The following is a 22,593-nucleotide window of genomic DNA, read 5'->3' on the forward strand; positions in this document are numbered from 1 at the left end:
TTATGTTGGCATGAGTTTAGAAAGAATATTCTTGGATTGTGAAAAAAATTGGTAGAAAACAGACACAAGGGGCAAATATTTAGTTAACTATATAAAGACAGGATAGTACCTGGCCTTCAGTGCTGGGACTGGTATAACTTGGCTTTTTGGTACCTTTTATAAAAGGATGTACAAAGGGGTGGCTAGGTGGTGCAGTGGATAGAGCACAGACCTTGGAGTCAGCAGTACCTGAGTTCAAATCCGGCTTCAGACACTTAATAATTACCTAGCTGTGCAGCCTTGGACAAGCCACTTAACCCCATTTGCCTTGCAAAAGCTAAAAAAAAAAAAAAAGATATTCAGACTAAGCATCTTCAGCCCTTTGGGGGTAGTGAAATTCCAAACTGAGGATAATAACCTACAGTGAGCTGTCACTAGACTGTACAAATAAGTAGCCTTTGAGCTAAAATGTAGGGTAAGACTGGGGAAGTTGTAGAAAGGATTCTTTCTTTCTTTCTTTCTTTTTTTTAAGATTTTTAATGGCAATGGGGTTAAGTGACTTGCCCAAGGTCACACAGCTAGGTAAATATTAAGTACCTGAGGTTGGATTTGAACCCAGGTACTCCTGACTCCAAGGTCAGTGCTCTATCCACTGTACCACCTAGCCACCCCTGTAGAAAGGATTCTAAGTGAGCTATATAGTTGGTTCTAGATAAATCCTGAAGCATCCTCTTGTCCTAAAATTGTTTGATTTTTAAATTAAATCAGAGAAATGCAAATTATACTGTAAAAAGGATGGGATCTGAAATTTCCCTAAGAAAGGGATACATTAATTATTATAAATTATTAACTTCGTGTGATACTGTAGTCAAAAAGACCAAGAGTTGCCTTGTCATTATTTCAGAACTTATCTGCTGAACACAGTTCCATCTTAGGACTTTAAGTTCCTGTTATTCTTCTTTAGGAAACAGGGTTCATACAAGCAGATGGACTCCTTAGAGAATGTTACCCACTTGCCTGGTACCTTTCTCATGTCTCTTCTTCAGTCTATATTTACCCAGAAAATCACTCATACTTGTTAGTGTGCTTTGTGCTGGTCACCGGGGGTTCAGGGGTGAGGTGTGTGGGGGTATGAGGGAAGTATAAGACATGGACCTTGTCTCATCTTCAAGGATCTTGCAACTTATTGAATAGAAAAGACCAACAAATAAACTGTAAAACTAAAAGATAAAACAAAATACGCATATTGAAATTACTAAAGTTATTCAAAGTAGGGAAGTTGCTGTCCAGATTCAGAAAAGATAAAGATACAAGTGAGAAGATTGGTTAGGGAACTGTCCATGAAGTAAGTAGAATTTTCATTATCCTTGAATAATGGTTAGGATTTAGATGGTTGAGAGTAGGAACAAGGAGACATGAGCAGAGATTCAGAGGTGGACTTGTCATCTTTGGAACTTGGGTTGGCTGGAGCTAGAGCTTGGAGGCAGAGATGGGTTTTAATCCTGGCTACCTCTGTTACCTCAGGTAAGTCACTTAGCCTTCTTGGGCCTATGTTTTCTCATCTGGCAAGCAAAGTAATCAGATTAAATTCAAACTCTAAATCTTATGGTCTTAGTCATGGCTTACTTGTTCGTTACTTACCCAGGTGACCTATGTTTATATTATGGAGTAATGGGAGTTAAAAGTTAGAGAGGACCCATATTGTGGAAATCCTTGATTGGAAGATTTTTGTTGTTTTTCTGTTTTATTTCCTTTTTTTCTCTAGTTACATGCAAAACCAAGTTTCAACATTTATTTCCAAAACCTTGAGTTCCAAATTCCCTTCCTCTTATCCTACTCCCCACATTGAGAAAGCAAATCACTTGATATAGGTTAAAAATGTGTAGTCATGAAACCACAATAATGATGTAAAAGGAAACCTAACTGCCCCCCCCCAAAGAAACCTCAAGAAATATAAAGTAGAAAAAAAGTATGCTTCAATCTGTATTCAGACACCATCAGCTCTGTCTTTAGAATGGATAGTATTCTTTATCATAAATCAAATGAAAATTTAATAGTGAGTTTGACCCTTTGGAGGTTTTTGAAAAGGGAATGAACATGATGAAAGTAATGTTATAAGGAAGTGCTTTGATAGGAGTTAAGAAAGAGAAGAATCAGAGGAAGCCACTGGCATTTCAGACTAGTTGTCTAGAAAAATAGTAGTAGCTTTAACAAAAGTACTGACTGGCATTTTCTGAACAGATCCTTGCTCACCTTTATGTGGGAAACTTAGGGAACTATCTACTCCAAACCATACCAATGATATGTATGTGCTTTTTGGGTGAAGAGAAAAGGGGAAAAAAGCAATTCCAAATATCTCCCTTTTTACCTTAAACTTAGAACTAAATTTACTTCTTAATTGTAGTTATTATTAGCTCATTTTAGATAAAGCCTAATAACATTTTTCCTACTTCCCTAAAATTTATTTCTATAATGTTTTGTCCTTAAATTTCAAGTTTTGCATTGGGTTGACCCCTTAAAGATAAAAGTCTAATCCTGAATAAATGAATCACAGTTAAAAACATCCAAGTGATTGGATTCATAATCAAACAAGAAATAGAGTTGATCTTGAAAGCTTTGAAATTGAAATTATGAATAAAGTTAGTGAAGCAGAGCTGTCACAAAGCATTTGTTATCTCATATGCATGATATATAGGAAAATATAGAACTAAGAGTCATTCCCCAATTGATATGTAGTCAAAGATATAAGCTGTTCACAAAAGAATTGCAAATTATTTGCAAACATATGAAATACTGCTACTTATCATTTAGTAACTCAGCAAACAGTCAAATATGACAAATGATGTAAGTTCAGTGTTGGAAGGGATTTGAAAAGGAGGTACACTAATGCACCACTTGGTGAAACACTGCATTAGTTCAACCATTCTGCAATGCAGTTTGGAATTAGTTTTTTTAAAAAAGTGATTTAAAAAAAGTGATTAAAATGTCCTTATCATTTGACCCAAAAATCTCTCTTCCAGACATATTACTCCAAAAAAGTTAAAGATAGGTCTCATTTGTACCAGAATATTCATGGCAACACTTTTTGATCTGGTAACGAACTGGAAACAAAGTAGATGCACATCAGCTGAACAATTGCTAAACAAATCATGGTATATGAATATAGTGAATAAAAAATATGCTATAAGAAAAATAATTGTGGAGATTCAGAGACGCATGAGAAGATATAAAATGAGGAAAGTGGAGTAAGCAGAACCATGAAAAGAGACACAGAAACTATTATGAAGTATATGGGAAAAAGGCCAAAAAAACCTTTTTATAACAACCAGGTTTGGGCTTGAAGAAGAGATGAGGCCTAAGGGCAGGCTGATCCTTAGAGTAGAGCATGTGGTAATGTGGTCACTTCTGCTGAACTGGATGACTTTTTAAAAAATTCTTTGTTATAAGGGATGGTTTACTGGGTAGGAGTAGAGTTAAAATGATATTCAGAAATGATGATGTCAAAACAAAATAAATTAAAAAAAATTAAAACCTCATAACAAATAACAAAAACGGATTGCATTTCTAGGAACGTGAACTTGAAGAAATGAGAATACAACAACAGAGAGAAGGCGGTATTAGGGCAATTATTGAAGAAGAGCGCCAAAAGCTTCTCAGAGAACATGCTACAAATCTACTGGGCTATCTTCCCAAAGTAAGTGAAATTTACTTAAAAGATAAAATAATACATCATCTTGGAAGCAGAGCAATATAGGAAAAAGAGCTCCAAACCAGGAGTCAGGAAACCAGGTCATTTGAACCTAAACTCTGGAACAAGTCCATACTCTGGCCACTAACTAGTATGTGACCTTAGCCTCTTTAGACCTAAAATGAGAGAATACAGTAGATGACTCTCAAATCCTTTAAAGCTCAAAAACTACATGATTATAGTCATCACTTTCAACAGATTTATCTATAATTAAACTGCACTTGAGGCACACATAGTTCTATATGTACCAAAGAATCATGTTTTATGTCCTCCTAGTATTTCTAATAATGGGCACCCAGATTAAGAGGGTAACTAGGTGGCACAGTGGATAGAGCATCTGTCCTGGAGTCAGGAGGACCTGAGTTCAAATCTGGCCTCAGACACTTAATAATTACTTAGCTGTGTGGTCTTGGGCAAGTTACTTAATCCCATTGTCTTGCAAAAACTAAAAAAAAAAAAAAAAGCATCCCAACTATGACATAAAACTCCCTTATGAAAAAAATAATGAGCACTAGTGAGTTATGTTAAAGCTGGGGACAACATACCTTCATTTTTTTTAAAGTTCTTTGATCAAATATTCTTTTTTTAGTCTGTATATATGTATGTAGCCATTGTGAATATAAAGCAATGAAATGAATTTTCGTAAGCCACACATAAAACTAGTTAGATTATAATATACTACAGGTATATAAAATAAAATTACTTTTTAAAAATTAAAATTCATATTGCCAGTTTTTAAGATTATTTAGCAAATGTTTACTATTTGTATGTAATATGCTCAGCACAGTGTTTGGTACAATGAGAGATAAAGAAAAATAAAACATTGCCCTTGTTTGTAAAGAAGTTTAGCAGTCTTAATTGAGAAGAAAGTGATTAAAGTACATTAAACAATTAGCTCATATTATAACTAAGCATATAATGACATGAGAAATTATATGAAAAAGACTAAATGAGAGTTAAAGAAATTGATGGTGGCTGAATTGAATCAATTCAATTGTCCTTACTGCTTACAGACCACCATGCCGGGATCCAGGGAAAATATGCATTTTAAATAAATTTGTTCTTGCTGTCATGGCCTTACAATCTAGCCTAGAATATGCACTGATATACTATCTAATCAGTACTTAAGAAGGGTGCAGACAGAAAATGCTCTGTGAACTCCAGGGGGAAAAGCCTTGCCCCACTGGGGCAGTAAGAGATGGTTTTATAAAGGAAATGGCATGTGAGTTGAGCTTGAAAAGATGAACAGGAATTGAGCAGGCTGAGGCCGGGGGGTGGTTAGTGTGGGATTCTAAACATTGGAGCTGCCACAAACAGATACGAGGCAGCAAAAGGTAGAGGAGAGACACCTTTCAAGAAAAGATTGAAAAGATGAAGTTTATTGACACAGGAGGGCTGTAACCAGATTTATAGCCAGTGAGGACTGGCTGTGGCAGAGTAAGGAAAATGAGATGTAGAGGAGGATGAAGCAAAACCTACAAAGCTATGAATTTAGTCTAATGGCAGTAGGAAGTTATTTACTATAAAGATGGCAGTGGGAGTGGAGAGGAAGGGGTTTGGATGGAAGCGATGTCACAGAGGTAAAACCAACAAACTCAGATAATTGAGAGAGTGGAAAGAATCAAAGATAACACCAAGGCTGTGGACCTAAAGGCTAAGTGAATGGGATCCTGTATCACAGGGAGATGTTAGCAGGTCATCAGGTACAGATTTGCAGCAGCTAAGTGGTGCAGTGGATGGAGTGCCAAGCTGAGAGTCAGCAAGACTTGAGTTCAAATGTGACCAGAAAAAAAAAAATGTGACCAGAGATTTGCCAGTTACGTGTGTGAACCTGAGCAAGGGTTAATCCTGTTTTTGTCTTAGTTTCCTCTTCTATAAAATAAACTGGAGAAAGAAATGGCAAATCATTCCTATATCTTAACAAGGAATCCCCAAATGGGGTCACGAAGAGCCGAACGTGTCTGAAGCAATGACGAGATTTAGAATTTTAAAAGAGATTAGAATTTAGAGTTAGGGATTTAGTCATCTGTGGAGAGTTTATGATTGAAGCCAAGGGAGTAACTGAGGTTGCCAAGTAGAAGAGAGAAACAAAGGCTAAGAATGGACAGTTAAGGAGAGGGAGGGAGTGCTCAGAGAGCTAAGGAAGGAACTGAAGATGTTAGGAAAGAGGGAGCAGTGGGAATGATCAGACAGAGAAGGAAGAAGGATCTTTATATCGAAGTCCAGGAATATAAGGACCAAAAAAGGCCATTGAATTTGGTCCTGGTGAGATTGAAGATGATAGTTTTCAGCAGACTGGTGATGGGGAAGTTAGTTTACAAAGGGCCGAGGAGAGAGTAGGTGGAGAGGGAGTGGGCAAACTGCTTTTCCAAGAAGTTTAACAATGAAAGGGGAAGAATAGAGATGAAATAGCTAGATGAGGTTTCCTGAGCCCCATTTCTGAACTTTGCTTTAATCCCATAAATGTCCTTTACTAGTGTCTTCCATGATTGTACACACACACACACACACACACACACACACACACACACACACAATGTATATATGGTGTATTAATGTAGTGGAGAAAAGGAAAGGGGGTGGGGGGTGGGGCTAGCTCCTATTACAAGAGCCCTGGCTTGGAAGTTCCTCATTTGTATTGTTAAATTAGGAAATTTTAGTGTAAATTTGTCCAGATAACTAATTGTTAAATTATTATTTAATTATTAAATAATTAACCTTAATTCCAAAAATTCATAATTTTTCTAAGTAGATTGCTTTGATATTGGACAGTTAATTGGACACAACTCTTTGGACCTCAGTTTCTTCATCAAATGAAGGGTTTGGGCTCAATAGATCTCTAAAGGGATTTCTAGTTCTAAGTCAGTTTGTTTTTAACCCGTATTCTGCTGCAAGGGATTCATAAATCTAGATATTTAGTGAAATATTCTAGTATCCAAAATAACTTAAAGGGTTTTTTTTTTCCTTCTTAGGGAGTAATTAAACACGAGCAAGATGTTGATATGCTTGGTGAAGCATTTAAGAAAGCATATCTAAAGACTGAGACACGACTGGAAGACAGCTAATGGCATCAAGAGTTGTATTGCCTCATATCACCACTAGATGGCAGCCTAACTTCTAGATTAGTTTTTGACAGTCATTTGGCGAGAATTCAAACATTTATTTGGATTTTTAAAAATCATTATCCTATCTGACAATTCCCATACATCTTTCTATAAGAATATAATTTTATCTTTTTTGTCAATAAATTATTGAAAAAAGGATTATACTGAACATCTCATTTTATTCTTATTTAACAAAACGCTTGGGAAAGAAGTGCAATTGTTTTTAAAATTCACAAATTATTCCTAATGAGAAATAAACTATTTGAACTAAGATATGGTCAGTATTCACACGAGTGGGGAATAGATGTTCACAAAAAAAAAATGCTTCTATTTTCTTAAGTCTTCTAATCCATGCGGGCATCTAGGTGGTACAGTGGATAGAGCACTGGCCCTGGAGTCAGGAGTACCTGAGTCCAAATGCAGCCTCAGACTTTTAATAATTACCTAGCTGTGTGACCTTCGGCAAGTCACTTAACCCCATTGCTTTGCAAAAAACTAAAAAACAAAACAAAAAAAAGACTTCTAATACAGCAGAACCAGAAGAACATTGTACACGCTAACAGCAACATGGGGGTGATGATCAGCTTTAATGGACTTGCTCATTCCATCAGTACATCAGTCAGGGACAATTTTGGGATATCTGCGATGGAGAATACCATCTATATACAGAGAAAGAATAGTGACGTTTGAACAAAGACCAAAGATTGTTACCTTTAATTTAAAAAAAAAAACACCATTATCTTATTATATAATTTTGCTCTCTTATACTTTATTTTTCTTCCTTAAGGATATGATTTCTCTCTCATCACATTCAACTTAGATCAATGGAGACCATGGAAACCATGTAAAGACTAACAAACTGCCTTCTGTGGGGAGGGGCAAGGGAAGCGAGATTAGGGGTAAACTAAAGTTCAAAATAAATGAAATCTTTTATAAAAAAGTCCTCTAGTCCAAAATAAAGTGAAAACTCATTTTTAGATAGAATTTATTCTACCAATTCAGTAGAATATTTTCTCTAGAATATTATAATTATGTATAAAAGTATATTAATTAAAATTTTAATGTTTTCCTGTGAATTAATCCAACTGTGAAACAAAAATGAAATGCTAAAAAACATTTCAGCTCAGGATCAGGTTCCACAAAGGAATCTTATCTGATACCTCATCTTAGTTATGAAGGCGATGCAAACTCTGGCTACTAGTATTTGTCAGGAACATTCCTCCAGGGTTAGGTCTTTGAAGACTAGATTAGATTGGGCTAAATAAGGAGGAAAAGCATTTGCCTCTGGCAATATCAAGACCCTCCTTAGGGGCCTGCCCTAAGTGCCTTTCCCATTAAGGAACCACCTTCATCATCTAATTTATATTAAGCAACTCTGGACAAAAGGTAATGTTATGACTGGATCATCCATTCAACCAAGTAGCAACAGGCAAGTAACTGTTTTTCAAAAGTGGAATCATGGTTGCATCGGAGAGTTTGCAGGTCTAAAAACCTGTTATTTAATCTAACCATGCTCTAATGCCCATGGCCTGTGATCCCTGGTCCTCCATAATGATGAGGTCAGGAATTATAGTAATACATCTTTATTCTCCTGATAATCAACTGTCAGCTGGCAGATACCATATCATTGGCCATATCATAAGAGTAATTTTTATAATCAAGAATTCCAGCCGTCTTCATTTCTATTACTAAGACACTTGTCTTTTACTTCCTAACCCAATATTGTTTAATATTAACCACACAGAGTGATTCACCTTGCTCCAACACAATGACCAGTGAGGAGTTCCTTTAAGCATCTGTACAGGCCTCAATTCCCAGTCAGGGAACATTGTCCTGCTCCCAAGGTCCATCCACAACCAGCCATACCTCCTTCCTCTCCCTCTTCCTTTTCACACTATACCTGACAATAATCAACTCAACCATTTCTGGAAAGCACATTCAATATTTGCCCTATGATTTCTATACTATCCCTGTGATTTCCCTGATTGAAACACTTTTCCTTGGCCACCATTCCCTTTAACATGTGTAACACTGTTAGAATATAAACTCCATGAGAGCAGGGGGCTATTTTGTTTATATTTGTATAAATATAATGCTTAGTGCAAGTGTTCATTCATTCATTCCTATCCTTTAATCACTTACCTATTGGTTCTTGGTCATATATTTGTATTTCCTAAATTCAGAACTTTTATTATTATCTTTCCCCCACTCCCCACCCTGCTTAGTTGTGAAGGTTTCCTTTACTATCTTGGCTGCATTGATTTTCTTTTTGCAAGTGTACCAACTCCCCTGGAGCTACTCCATCTCCACTTGAAACAGTGCTTTAGAAGAGGATCCAGGGGATTAACACTGAGGGACTGGGATTTCTAACACTGTTATACATGAGCCTTCAAATGATGTGTTTTCCATTAGCTTTTAGGAAAAAATAAGTGTTTCTAAGGTGATCCAATAAAAGCAGTTGGTACAAAAGATCTTCCTAATATCTCACACACAGACACAAAATGCCTGAGGAATAAGACTGAGTTTTGATGATGTCTTGTTGAAGGAAACGCATGAGACCAAAAAGATACAATCTTGGTGCTAGATGCCCTTTATTTCCTTTGGGTAGACTCATGAAGTTCCCCATGTAGTTCTGATGGGTTTTCAAGACTGGTGCCTTACCAGAGTCCCATGACTATGTACATCTCTGTGTGTATCTGTCCATATCTGTCCATGCTGGAATACCTTGTCTCTTACTGGTTTGGTCTCTTTCCTATTACGTGGTCCACAGTGATGACTATAGGGTGGCAGGTAACACTTCCTCCTGGGCGTACTCCCACTCTCTTGGGGCCTTCTGAGATGAGAAATGAACGTCTTCTTTAAAGTACCTTTGGGCCCAGAACTGTCCACCACTTGACTGGATTACCACTGGACTTTATAAGAACATTGCTAATTCTCTTTGACAATCACAAGATGTTTCCTGTGTGGCACCATCTGTTTTCATAGAGTGATCTTCAATTTTAATTCATGTTCTCTCAAATTCTGAACATGCTTAGAGTTAAGTCTACACTTTTGATTGATTTAATAAAAAAAATATATATATATATATACACACCAAGCTAAGGTCCTATCGTTTTTTTTAAAGATATGACCTTTCATATTTAGATTACATATCCATTTGGAATATATTATGTGGAGTGAAATGCTGCTCTAAACCTCTTTCAAAACTATTTTTCCTGAACTTCAGTCTTTCATCCAAGTAATTTATCCTTTTGGGATTATCAAAAATGGAGTTATATATAATATGTATATGTCTTTTATTTTCTCAAGGTGAACTTTATTTTGTCTGACTATTGCCCTGTGATTTCCCTGATTGAAACACTTTTCCTTGGCCACCACTCCCTTTAACATGTGTAACTGTGTTAGAATATAAACTCCATAAGGGCAGGGAGCTATTTTGCTTATATTTGTATAAATATAATGCTTAGTGCAAGTGTTCATTCATTCATTCCTATATCTATATCATAGACTGTAAGATAAATGAAGCTACAGATCAAAATTCTACTCAATTCCCTTTGTTTCTATAGTATTTTATAATTGTATTTTATCCTTAGTGTCTTGGTATCATATTTTTTTATATTTTGTAGTTTTGGGGGGAATGGAATCTCACATCTTGGTTTTTTGTTATTTCTGTACAGAAATTTGTGGATTTACTTTACATCTCAACCCTCTTAATTCTTAAACCTATTAAACTTTTTGGTTAATGTTGTTCTTACATTAATATATATATATATATATATATATATATATATATATATATATATATAAACTGCTTTGTTTTAAAATCTCTTTTGCTGAGTGATGTGTTTCAAATGATTTTTCATGAATTCATGATTTCATTAATTTCCCCCAGATATCCTGCAGTTCCTGAGGAGTAGTTAACTATATAAATGTCACAAGTAGGCCAGGGTCCCTCAGTCAGAGGGACCCTGACCACAGAGGCTTTATATTTTTCTTTTATTTCTAACTATACTCTGGACAACACCAGAAAATCTTTGAAAAACAAAGCATATGACTTTGTTACGACTTCTGTTTAGTTCTCCCTAAGTCCCATCACACAAAGAAATTCAATGTACAATGTGGGTACATTTTAAACAGCTTTTATTCCACTCAACACAGAAAATACAAGTGAAGTAATGGAGTCATTGATACATAAGAAACATAAAACATTAGAAAATTAAATGTTAATTAGCTGAAATTCATTATACTCCCTTGGATAGTAGATATACTTTACAGTAAACAAATTTATCCTATTCACCTCAAACCTGCATCATTCAAGCACAAAGTATAATTACAAAATATTGGTAAGATCCAGATCTTACCAAAAGAAAAATTCTCTCCTTCACTATATACTGGCCTGAAAGTCCAAAGAGATTAGTGCATAAAAAAGGGATTTGAGGTGGGAAAGGCAATTAAGTCTTAGACAGCCAACAAAGGCAGCCCCAGTCAGAGGGGAACAACAAATGGACTTCTTCAAGATCCACTGTGGTTCTATGGAAGATGCTCCCTTTTAACAAAGGCCTGTGCTCTATAATTGTATCAGGTTAACTAGTTTCACTCATCAGACTGATGAGAGGTTCTCCTCATTACATAAAAAAAGCAATTTCTTTTTATTGAGATGTTAAAATAACTTAGAAATTCAAGTTAAGTCCTGTAATTTGCAGTTGGACTAACTTGAAGGAGACATTGCTGAATTTCCTAGTAACTATTATAATTTAAAAATCAAGATACTGAAAGAAAACTCACTAGTACCTTTAATAGTTTAAAGTATCAAAATGAGCTAATGTGCCTATAATAATCTCTACATCTCCAAGCATAATCCTTAAAGGATATTTATGTAGTGAAATATCTTTTCTGGGCTATGTAATTTTTGTATAAAATGAATAACTAACAAAATATAAAGGAACTGTCTAATTCTCCCCTATGTATCAGAAATGATCATTTTTTGCATGTAAATTATATAGCTTTTGCACAGTCCACCCATAAAATTTACTGGAATATTGAAAATATTTTAATATCAAGCTCATTAATAAAGTCAAATTCTTCCAATTTACCAGCACACAGAATTTTCTTATAGGGGAGGAGTAACTGAGATAAATTTATTTATTTCTCCATTCAAGTGCTTTCATAAATTCCTCTTCAGTGAAAGACAACATCTTAGCAGCTTCAATATGCATCTGTTAAATAAACATTGTTTAATTTAGTAGCAATTAGGAAAGTAAATCAGAGTAATTTGAAATATGTTCAATATAAAAATAAACTAAATATCCTAGGAAACAATTTTGAATTATGCTTTAAAAAATAACTATATCCCTACATCTTAAGTGAGATCCCACTGCTGAAATATACCCAATGGAGGTCAAAGAAAAAAAAAAAAATATATGTATATACCAAAATACTCCTACTAGCAGCACTTTTGTGGTAGTAAAAAACTGGAAAAAAAATGCTTGTCTATGACCTGGGGAGTGGATTTTAGTACACAAATAGAAATAATTATCACTATACTGCAAGGAATAGCTATAAAAGGGTGTGAACTGATGGAAGGGGGAAGGAGAGGCAATAAAGCTACTTAAATAATGACCACAACAATAAAAATGAAAAGAATGCCATGTAATTCTAGTACAATAAAGGTCAGCCTTGAAAAGAGATGAGGTGGGCAGCTAGGTAGTGCAGTGGATAGAGCACTGGTCCTGGAGTCAGGAGGACCTGAGTTCAAATCCGGCATCAGACACATAATTAATTGCTAGCTGTGTGGCCTTGGGTAAGCCACTTAACCCCACTGTCTTGCAAAAATATGTTTAAAAAAAGAGAGAGAGAGATGAGGAAACTCCAAGATAATAGAGGGCTCAAGGCCTGGAGTTCCAATCCTGCCTCAGACTGTTTAGCTGTGTGACCCTGAGACAGTCACTTAACCTGTTTCCTTATCAATAGAATGGGGATGATGACACGTCTTAAGATTATAAGGATTACATTTGACAATATTTGTAAACCATTTAGGAGCCTTACATATTAAGCAGGTACTTATGCTTCTTTCTCTCTACCTTTCCTCCATTTCTTTGCAGAGGTGGAGGGAGGACAATGGAAGTAGAACACTGACCAACAATAAATTAAATCTGACAATGTAAACAATTTACTAAATTGCTTCTTTCCCTTTTATTATAAAGGATGGTTTACTGATTAGTTGAAATAAAGTTTATGAAAGCATAAAGGATATCAATACAAACAACAACAACAATATATATATATATATATATATATATATATATATATATATATATATATATATGTATATAAAACCAAAAACACTGTAGTTGTCCCCAAACTCTTCATAACCTTATTTATTTAGGGTTTTCTTAGCAGAGATATTAGAGTGATTTGTCATTTCCTTCTCCAGATCATTTGAAAAAAGAGGAAACTGAGGCAAACAGGATTAAGTGGTTTATTTCTCCAGGGCCACACAGCTAGTAAGCATCTGAGGCCAGATTTGAACACAGGTCTTTCTAACTCAAGACCTAGCGCTCTTATCACTGGGTTACCTAGCTATACTAAAAGGTGACTAGAAATTTTAAATATCAGTGAGATTAAAAAATATTGTCTGTCTGTCACTGGAGATGAGCATTGATGAAGGAATTCAGGACCGTGCTATCTTAATTTCCCCTTAGGAAAAAATACTAGTGAGGAAAACTACCTGATTATATGATTTAATTTGTGGTTCTCTTTGTATCTTGCTACCCTAAAAAAAAACTGTTCAAGTGAAAAAAGAAAGGAAAAAACTCCACACTACAGATTTCTAGGCTTATGTTTTACATAATAAACTAACTTTTAATTTATCTTTAGAACATTAGGGTGGAAAGAAGAATTATTATAAAAAAATACATTTTAAATCACAGAGGTCCCTATTTATTAAAATTTATATTTTATATATTAAATCAATATAGAATATATTATCATAATATATAATATAATGATATATAACATAATTAATATATTAATTATTTATATGTTAATATATTAAAATATATATATTAAAATTTAAAATAAAAATCTTCAGATATGCCAAACCTACATATATATGTATGTATGTATGTATGTATGTATGTATGTATGTAATTATTGAGATGAGAGAGGTAAAGAAAAGGGGAAAAAGCCACTGCACTCGCTCAGAAGCTCTGGCTCCAACCTTTTAATATCTTAGTTTCCTTCTCTGTAAATTGATGGCATTTGACACTAGATAATATCTATAGTTCCTTTCAACTCTGACATGATATGACACTACAGCACTGATTTTCTTCTTTTTTGTATTTAGTTACTAACATCTAATATTTGACACAGGAAATAAGAAATCTCAGCAAAATAAGTCAAAGGGTGACAGAAGTTGGATCCTCAGAAATTCAGGGGAAATCCCTAAACAAGCACCTAAATATCCCTGAGACTCTCCTATTGATGTCCACTAACACACATTCAAGAATTTTTTTTCAAGAAAATTGCCCTGATAAACTGAGGTCTCTATACTATTTCTACATTATCCTAATTTATTCAGTGTTTAAGTATTAATTTCTATATATATTTAAATTTTTTTTAGGTTTTTTTTGCAAGGCAACTGGGGCTTGCCCAAGGCCACACAGCTAGGTAATTATTAAGTGTCTGAGACTGGATTTGAACCCAGGTACTCCTGACTCCAGGGCCAGTGCTTTATCCACTGAACCACCTAGCCGCCCATAAATTACTATTTTTTAAGAAAGTAATTGTACTTCTTTAATAGCCAAACAACCAAATAAAAGAAGAGTAGAGATTTGAGGCACATTATATTTATTCTCTAATCACTCAACAAATATTTAATGAGTACCAAGGATACAATGGGTGTTGTAAAATTAAAAGAACTTAACTTTGCTTTTATAATATAGTATTATATACCAAATACATTTGAATTCAGAAAAACTGATGTCAGTGTTCCTGAAGTTTTAGCATTTTGATAAACATTTAGGAATTAGCTGCTTGCACATCTTAAATCGGTACAATCAGATCAAATCTAGAAGTATAACGATACTTTGCTAACTTGGGCAAAAAGTCAGTTTTTTAAAATGGCATTTTTTTTAAAACTAGTATTTTATATAGAAAGCCTATTTACTGAATGGATGATAATGATTTGTCATTCAAAATATCAGACCAATCAAAGCTAACCTCTGGTTAATAGGGGATAATGACAGTATAATAAACTTCTTGAAAATTTTATATTACTAAAGGAAAAACTGACTTGAATATTGTTTATACTATTCTTTCATTGTTAAAAAAAATCACTTTTCCCATATATATATAGTAATATTTTTAGCTCAATCCCCTTGTAAGTTACCATATATTTAAATTTACAAAGTACAAATTAGAGGTTATATAAAAGCTTGTTCAAATAAATGTACAAACAAGTTACTTTCCAACAGTTCTGTTGCCTAGACCCAGGAATGCACTTTGTCATAGAAACAGAGTTGTTGGAGACAGTTGTGCCCTGCTTACAGAGCACTCCCTTCTCAGGACTTGTTAAAATGTACTTCCTCCAGGCTAATCAGCTGCCTCCTCCACCAGGAAGCTTTCCCTGATCTGAAGCCCAAGCTGACAGTCATCTCTCCTTATTCCACTTATCCTGGAACATGATGTCTTCATTTTTCTCTTTCCTCTCTCAGCTTCTTCTTTGTCCCATACTTATTGGGGCACATGGAGATCTCCCCAGTAGAGGGCTCTGAGGCAGAGATCATTGGAGCAGCTAGGTGGTACAGTTGATAGAATCAAGAGGACCTGAGGGGCAGACCCAAGATGGTGACAGGAGAAGAGCCTCTCTTTGGTGCTCTCTCTGTATAATATTTCAAAACTTATAAACTAAGGACTCTAAATTTTTGAGAGACAGAACTCACAAAGGGATCCAGTGCAGCAGTTCTCCAGTCCAAAGTAACCTGGAAAATAGTGGAAAGGCTTGGCTCCACAGGGTTAGAGGGTGGTTGCCAGAGCAAAGGAACTTCAGCCTCCCAGAGGCAGCCCCAGGGCACCTGGGAGCCGCGTCTCACAGCAGCGGGGGAGTCTCCTGACCTGCACCCCAGGGAGCACCGGGCACAACTTGGAAGAACAGCAGGGGGACCCCTGACAGAGCAAGCATGTGGAGCCCAGCCCTCAGGGCACTCAGCAAACTGCCTGGTCCAGATCCAGGAAACAGAAGCAGGTGGAGCTGGAAAGCAGGAGCCAGGCAACTGAGCCTTGAATGCTAAGCATACCTAAGTTGGGGAGTGGAAAGAGACTTTCGAGATTTGTCCTCTGTACCTGGAACAGGACTCTGGGGCTCTGACCACATTCAGATCCTGATCAAAGTCTAGGTCCCCCCATAGAACAGGGGGCCCCACACACACCTCAGCCCCAAGGCAGAGGGGTGCACTTATGGTCATTCATAGACCAGGAGGGAAGACAGAGTCTCACACACGGACATCCTTGTGGGGGTGTGTATCCCAATAATACTCAAAAGTTCAGGAAGCACCCCCCAAACCAGGTACAGGCTGGGAAAATGAGTAAACAGAGAAAAAAAGAGGAATATCATTGAGAAATACATTGTCTATGATGCCAAGAAGGATCAAAATACTCAGTCTGAAGATGAGGAAGTACAAGCTCCTGCATCTAAAGACTGCAAGAAAAATGGAAATTGGGTTCAGGCTATGACAGAGCTCAAAAAAGACTTTGAAAACCAAGTGAGGGAGATAGAAGAAAAATTGGGGAAAAAATTTAGAGATATGCAGGAAAAAAAACAAGAAAAAGAAGTCAGCAGCTTAGTCAAGGAGATCCAAAAAATGCTGAAGAAAATAACATGTTAAAAACCAGCATAGGGCAAATGGGTAAAATAATTCAAAAAGTTATTGGGAGAAGAATGCTTTAAAAAGCAAAATTGGCGAGATGGAAAAGGAGATAAGAAAGCTCTCTGAGGAAACAAAATCTTTCAGAAGTAGAATGGAAATAAAGGAAGCTGCTAACTTTATGAGAAGTCAAGACACAATACTTCAAAACCAAAAGAATGAAACATTAGAAGAAAATGTAAAACATCTCACTGAAAAAACACCTGATCTGGAAAACAGATTCAGGAAAGATAATTAAAAATTATTTGGATACCTGAAAGTCATGATCAGAAAAAGAGCCTTGGCATTTTTAAAGAATTCCTACAGGAAAATGCCCTTATATCCTAGAAGCAGAGGGCAAAATAGAAATTGAGAGAATCCACCAATCTCTCCCAGAAAGAGATCCCAAAAAACCAACCCCCAGGAATATTATAGCCAAGTTCTAGAACTCCCAAGAGAAAACATTACAAGCAGCCAGAAGGACATAATTCAAATATCGTGGAGCTGCAGTCAGGATCACACAGAACTTAGCAGCAACCACATTAAAGGCTCATAGGGCTTGGAATATAATATTCCGGAAGGCAAAAGAGCTCGGAATGCAACTGCAAATCAACTACCCAACAAAACTTAACGTCCTCTTCCAGGGAAAAAGATGGACTTTCAATGAACCAGGGGAATTCTGAATGTTCCTGTTAAAATGACCAGAGCTGAACAGAAGGTTTGATCTTCAAATACAGGACTCAGCTGAAGCATAGAGAGTGGAGGAGAAGGGGAAAATATGAGGGACTTAATGATGATGAACTGCATGTATTCCTGTATAGAAAAATGATATTGATAATACTCATAAGAAACTTCTCATTTCATAAAGCAGGTAGAAGGAGCCTTTATAGATGGAGCACAGGAGAGAGCTAAATTTGAAGATATAATATATTGTAAAAATAGAGTCAATGGCTAAAAGGGAAATGTAATGGGAGTAATAGAAAGGACAGGTGGAATAGGCTAAGATATTTCATAAAATAAGATTTTTTTTATTACAATGAGCTATTCCAATGATATGGAAGGGGGGGGAAGACAAGGGGGAATGAGGTCACCTTCGCTCTCATCAGAGGTGGCTCGGAGAGGAAACAGCATATACACTCAATGGAGTATAGACATCTAAAATATGAAGGAGAGAAGAGGGACAGGGGATGGGGGGGGATGGGATATTGGAGGAAAGGGTGGACCCACAGGGGATTGGGGGGGATGTGAGTGATGGAGGAGAGGGCGGACCATTGGGGATAGTCGTCAGATAGAACACCTTTTCTTTTTTACTTCTTGCAAGGGGCTGAGATTGGATGGCCTGTCTGGGACTACAGGGCCAAGTGGTTGCTGGGCCTTAGGGGTGGTATGTGGGCTCAGGGCCTCTTGGCCCCAGGGCCAGTGATCAGTCTGCTGTACCACTCAGCTACCCTTACAGAACATTTTAGAAGAGGGATAGAATGAAAGGAGAGAAAAAAATAATATAGTGTATGGTAGTGGAGAAGTACGAATGGAGGGAGTTGTAATCAGCAATGGCAATAGTGGAAAAATATGGAAGTAGCTTTTGTGATGGACTTATCCTAAAGAATGTGACTCACTTGCGACAGAGCTGGTGGTGTTGGAACACAGAATGAACCACATTTTTTATTATTATTAATATTATTTTTTGGGGGGGTTGCGCAGTGTAAATGGGGTTGGGTGGCTTGCCCAGGGCCGCACAGCTGGGTGATTGTTGGGTGTCTGAAGCTGGATTTGAACCCATGTGCTCCTGGCCCCAGGGCTGGTGCTCTGTTCACCGTGCAACCTGGCCACCCCTACTATTTATTATTATTATTATTATTATTATTATTATTATTATTTTGGTTCTTTTTTTTTGTTTTTGCAGGGCAATGGGGTTGGGGTGGCTTGTGCAGGGTCACACAGCTGGGTGATTGTTGGGTGTATGGGGCCGGGCTTGGGTGCTCCTGATTCCAGAGCCGGAACTTGGTCCACTGCACCACCTAGCTGCCCCTATTATTATTTTTTTAATTTTAATTTTAATTTTTTTCTCTTTACTTTATTTCTCATGAGGGTCTATATTTTGGGGGGGAGGGGCATTATGTTTACTCTTAAACAAGAATATTTTAGTAATGTATAAAAAAGCATCCTTTGTACAAAAAATAAAATAAACATATTAAAGAATTATTTAAAAAATAAAAAAATAATTCAATAAAAAAAGAGGACCTGAGTTCAAATCTGGCCTCAGATATGTAATCATTACCTAGCTCTGTGATCTTAGACAAGTCACTTAACCCCATTGCCTTGCAACAACAAAAAACATAAGAAACAAACTACGGAGGCAGAGATCAACCTCGATGGAAGCAGGTCCTCTCAGCAGTTCAGAGAGCTAGGACAACCCTATTAGACCAGCTATGGACAATGCAATTTCCCCCATCAAGAGGAAGAAAAACAAAACAAAACAAAACCAAAACCAAAAAACCCTTCAGAATCTGATGAGCATTTTATAAAAATTATCTCTTACGTATCTCTTTTCCTTAGTCCCAATTCCTCATACTGAAAATGACTAATATATAAACATGTTTATCAAAAATATGAATTACAATGCTAACCTGACTGTTCACTGCTGAGGAGAGGGGGTAGGAAAGGGAGAGTGGAAGGAAATTTTTTAACTTAAACATACATGTGCATATAGATGAATGTTAAAAAAAATAAAATAGAAGAACTTTAAAAAAAGAGTATGAGAGGAGGGCATAATATGGCATCAATTTGAAAAAATAAGCTTGAATCAACAACAACAAAATGAATGGCAACTCCTCCATTTGATTGTAGAGAGCTTGGGACAAGGTCCCATAGTCATGAGCTGGACATGGAGTCGGCCTTCTGTCCACTCTGCTGCTCATACAGTGTTTTTAAGTTAGTTGCACTCATCTTTAAGATCGAGTTCAATTTCAGGCATACATCAAGGTACTCAGAGGCAACTGGTGGCACAGTAGAGACAGCATTGGGCTTGTAGTCAGGAAGACCCGAGTTCAAATCCAGCCCAAGACTTACTGCCTGTGTGATCCTAGACAAGTTTTTGCCTCCATTTGCCTCAGTTTCCTCAACTATAAAATGGGAAGAATAATAACACCTATTTTGCAAGGTTGTCATGAGAATCAAATGACATATTTGTAAAATGGCTGAACACACTGTGGATTCTAATTATATGGGGCTTATTCCCTCCTCTCATCAAACATTAAGATGATAATAACTAGCTTTATAAAATTTGGTATATAAAAATTATGTTAAAAGAATTATAATCTAAAGGCAAAATACCTAAAAGGCAAAATTAATTCTTTAGTTATACATAAAATATCCTCAAAAGCATATACACAATAAATTATATTATCCATGATTAAATTTTCCGAATAAGCTTACCTTTTGTCTTTTTAAAATATCAATTAATTTTAACTGTTTTTTGAAACCTGTCATTAACTCTCCTTTTTGTTTTTCCAGCTTCTTGTTTTCTGCTTTTAATTCTTCAATTTTTTTATGTTCTTCATTTGCTAAGTCCTTTAACAGAATGGAAAAAATATTAGTTCCCTCACTTACTGATTTAAGTGGAAGGAAACAAGCATTTATTAAGTTCAACTATGGGCCAGGCATTCCTCTAAGGGCTCTATAAATCATTTTTGGTCCTAACACCTACCTCTAGGGGAGTAGGTGTTATGATTATCCCCATTTTACAGTACAGGAAACTGAGGCAGACAGGTTAAATGACTTGTCCAGTCAAGTTTCTGAGGCCACATTTGAACTCTAGTCTTCCTAATTCTAGGTCCAACACTGTCCATTGCATGACCTGACTATCTTTTTCTTGGCAAAGTACTTGAAGGGGGGAAAAAAGTAGGAAAACCCACCAGTATAAAGGAGTTTTTAAAAGTCTAGAATATGATTATTTCCAATTTTTCTACTTTATATAAAGATTTTATTCCAAGAAATTATCTCTTCCTAAGCAATGTAACATGAATTATATGATCAAGAGACCTGGAAGTGATCTCAAATCCTCTCTAACCTAGCTTAAAGTAAAATCTTGACAATATGATCAGATATCTAGAGATATTCGTGGATTGCTCCAATATTACAAATGCTTTCTAAACTGAGGTTTAGTTTATCCAGACAGGGTTCAAAAGCTGGGACACAAGGATAGTCAGGGGATTCATGACTTTGACTGGGGAAAGAAAACACATTTTTATTTTCACTAGTCTCTTAACTAAAACTGAGCATTTTCTTTAATCATTCAAAAACAGTATACAGAGACTTCACTAGACAGCTAAAGGGGCCCATAATTCAAAATTGGTTATATATAAAAGATTATGGGACACAATGATCTTACTGAAGTCAAACTTGGTTTTTAGTCTTTCTAATCTTCATTTAAGTTCAGACTAAATTCACAGAAGCTCAGTACCATATTGCCTACAGGATAATTAAATTTTTAGCCACAATTACTCATCTACTAAGAAACAAGAGGATTACAACATATCCTTGTAGAGAGCATACACAGTGACAAAATAATAGATCTTTGAAGCATTCAATTGTTTCTGATGACAGTTAAGTAGCCTCAGCACTATTTTCTCAGGTATATAAATTCTCAGGTATATAAATATATAGATGCATTTTAAAAATCTGTTAATTTTTTAATTTTTTTCCTCTAATACATGTACTCACAAACCATTTGGGGTGAGAAGTATGGCACATAGATTTAATTGAAAACTTAATATATATAAATCTAATCATATAGACAAAAAGAAGCATTTCTTAAGCAATAAAGTAAAATTTAAATACCTAAGAAATCTAGTTTTTCTTTAAAATTTTAGCTTCATGATAGCTATAATAAACTGAAGAATTTTTTCACTTATTCATTTCACCAAGTCATGTCCTAAACATGTATAGGAATCCAGGTCCTTTTATATGGCTATTTGAAAGTAGATTATCAATATCCATATATTAATAGAAGCATTTATATGTACATCAATTCTCATATGAAGAATTTTAACAAAATAAGGAGCCCCTATTCTGGGCAAACAGAATGACATCCTGTTTTAAGCTAATTTCTCAGTATTGATTATATTGTGAACTAAGCTCAATATCTTGTTTTATGGTGTGCATTTATTTGAAAGATATCTGATAAAAAATAGGGGTGTGGCCATCCTTGTGACCAAAGTCACAATCTAAATGGACTAGATATAGATATAAATATACTCAGGCATCATTTTTCAAGATATCTTAAATGGGGGAAGATTACAGACCACTAGAAATGTTACCAAAGATAAATAACTGAGAAAACTATATTTCTTTATCTGTTGAAGGCAATACAGGTTTGCAACCCTTGGAGTCATCCTAGACTCTTTATTCTTCAATCTGCTTCCCTCATTTTCAATTTTCAAGTTAATTCTTGAAAATCACATAGCCACCACTCATTATTCTCCTCTAGTCATTCTCTTTTCCAAACCATCTTCCACAAAGCTACCAAATTGATATTCTCAAACCCTATTTTTATGAATATTTTTAGATTTTTAGATAGTTTTAAGCATAGAGGTAATTTTGTTCAGTAATTCTCTGAGTATCAGTATCAAGTAAAGCATAAAATAGGTCTTCTTGCTGGTATAATCATCAAAGATATGCTATGCTAAGTTATAATGAGTTTTTCCTTTTAGATAGTGAAGCTTTACTTGAACTATTCAAGTGCTCTTCTCTTCAAGTGACATAATATTGATTGTATCAAACCTCGGAACACTTCTGGTATTGCTCAGTGATAGATCCCTGCCTACTCAAAAGAGATTGGCTTAGTAAACCATAAAGGAAA

General features: G+C 35.8%; 2 protein-coding genes across 3 annotated transcripts in view; one reads left to right on the top strand and one right to left on the bottom strand.

The window, feature by feature from the left end:
* Nucleotides 1-6,990, top strand: part of MNS1 (meiosis specific nuclear structural 1) — a 32,203-nt gene extending 25,213 nt beyond the window's left edge. For both annotated transcript variants that reach the window (XM_074234606.1, XM_074234607.1), the window contains exons 9-10: nt 3,548-3,673; nt 6,700-6,990. In XM_074234606.1, coding sequence (XP_074090707.1) covers nt 3,548-3,673; nt 6,700-6,792 — 219 coding nt within the window. In that variant the 3' untranslated portion in view covers nt 6,793-6,990. The remainder of the gene's footprint in view (nt 1-3,547; nt 3,674-6,699) is intronic.
* Nucleotides 6,991-10,969: 3,979 nt separating this feature from the next.
* Nucleotides 10,970-22,593, bottom strand: part of TEX9 (testis expressed 9) — a 67,051-nt gene continuing 55,427 nt past the window's right edge. Inside the window, exons 11-12 of the mRNA XM_074234608.1 lie at nt 20,169-20,303; nt 10,970-12,047 (exon numbers count right to left, since the gene is read on the bottom strand). Of these exons, the coding sequence (XP_074090709.1) occupies nt 11,970-12,047; nt 20,169-20,303 (213 nt within the window). The 3' untranslated portion in view covers nt 10,970-11,969. The remainder of the gene's footprint in view (nt 12,048-20,168; nt 20,304-22,593) is intronic.

Source organism: Macrotis lagotis, chromosome 4 (genome assembly GCF_037893015.1).
Source record: "Macrotis lagotis isolate mMagLag1 chromosome 4, bilby.v1.9.chrom.fasta, whole genome shotgun sequence".
Classification (NCBI taxonomy): domain Eukaryota; kingdom Metazoa; phylum Chordata; class Mammalia; order Peramelemorphia; family Peramelidae; genus Macrotis; species Macrotis lagotis.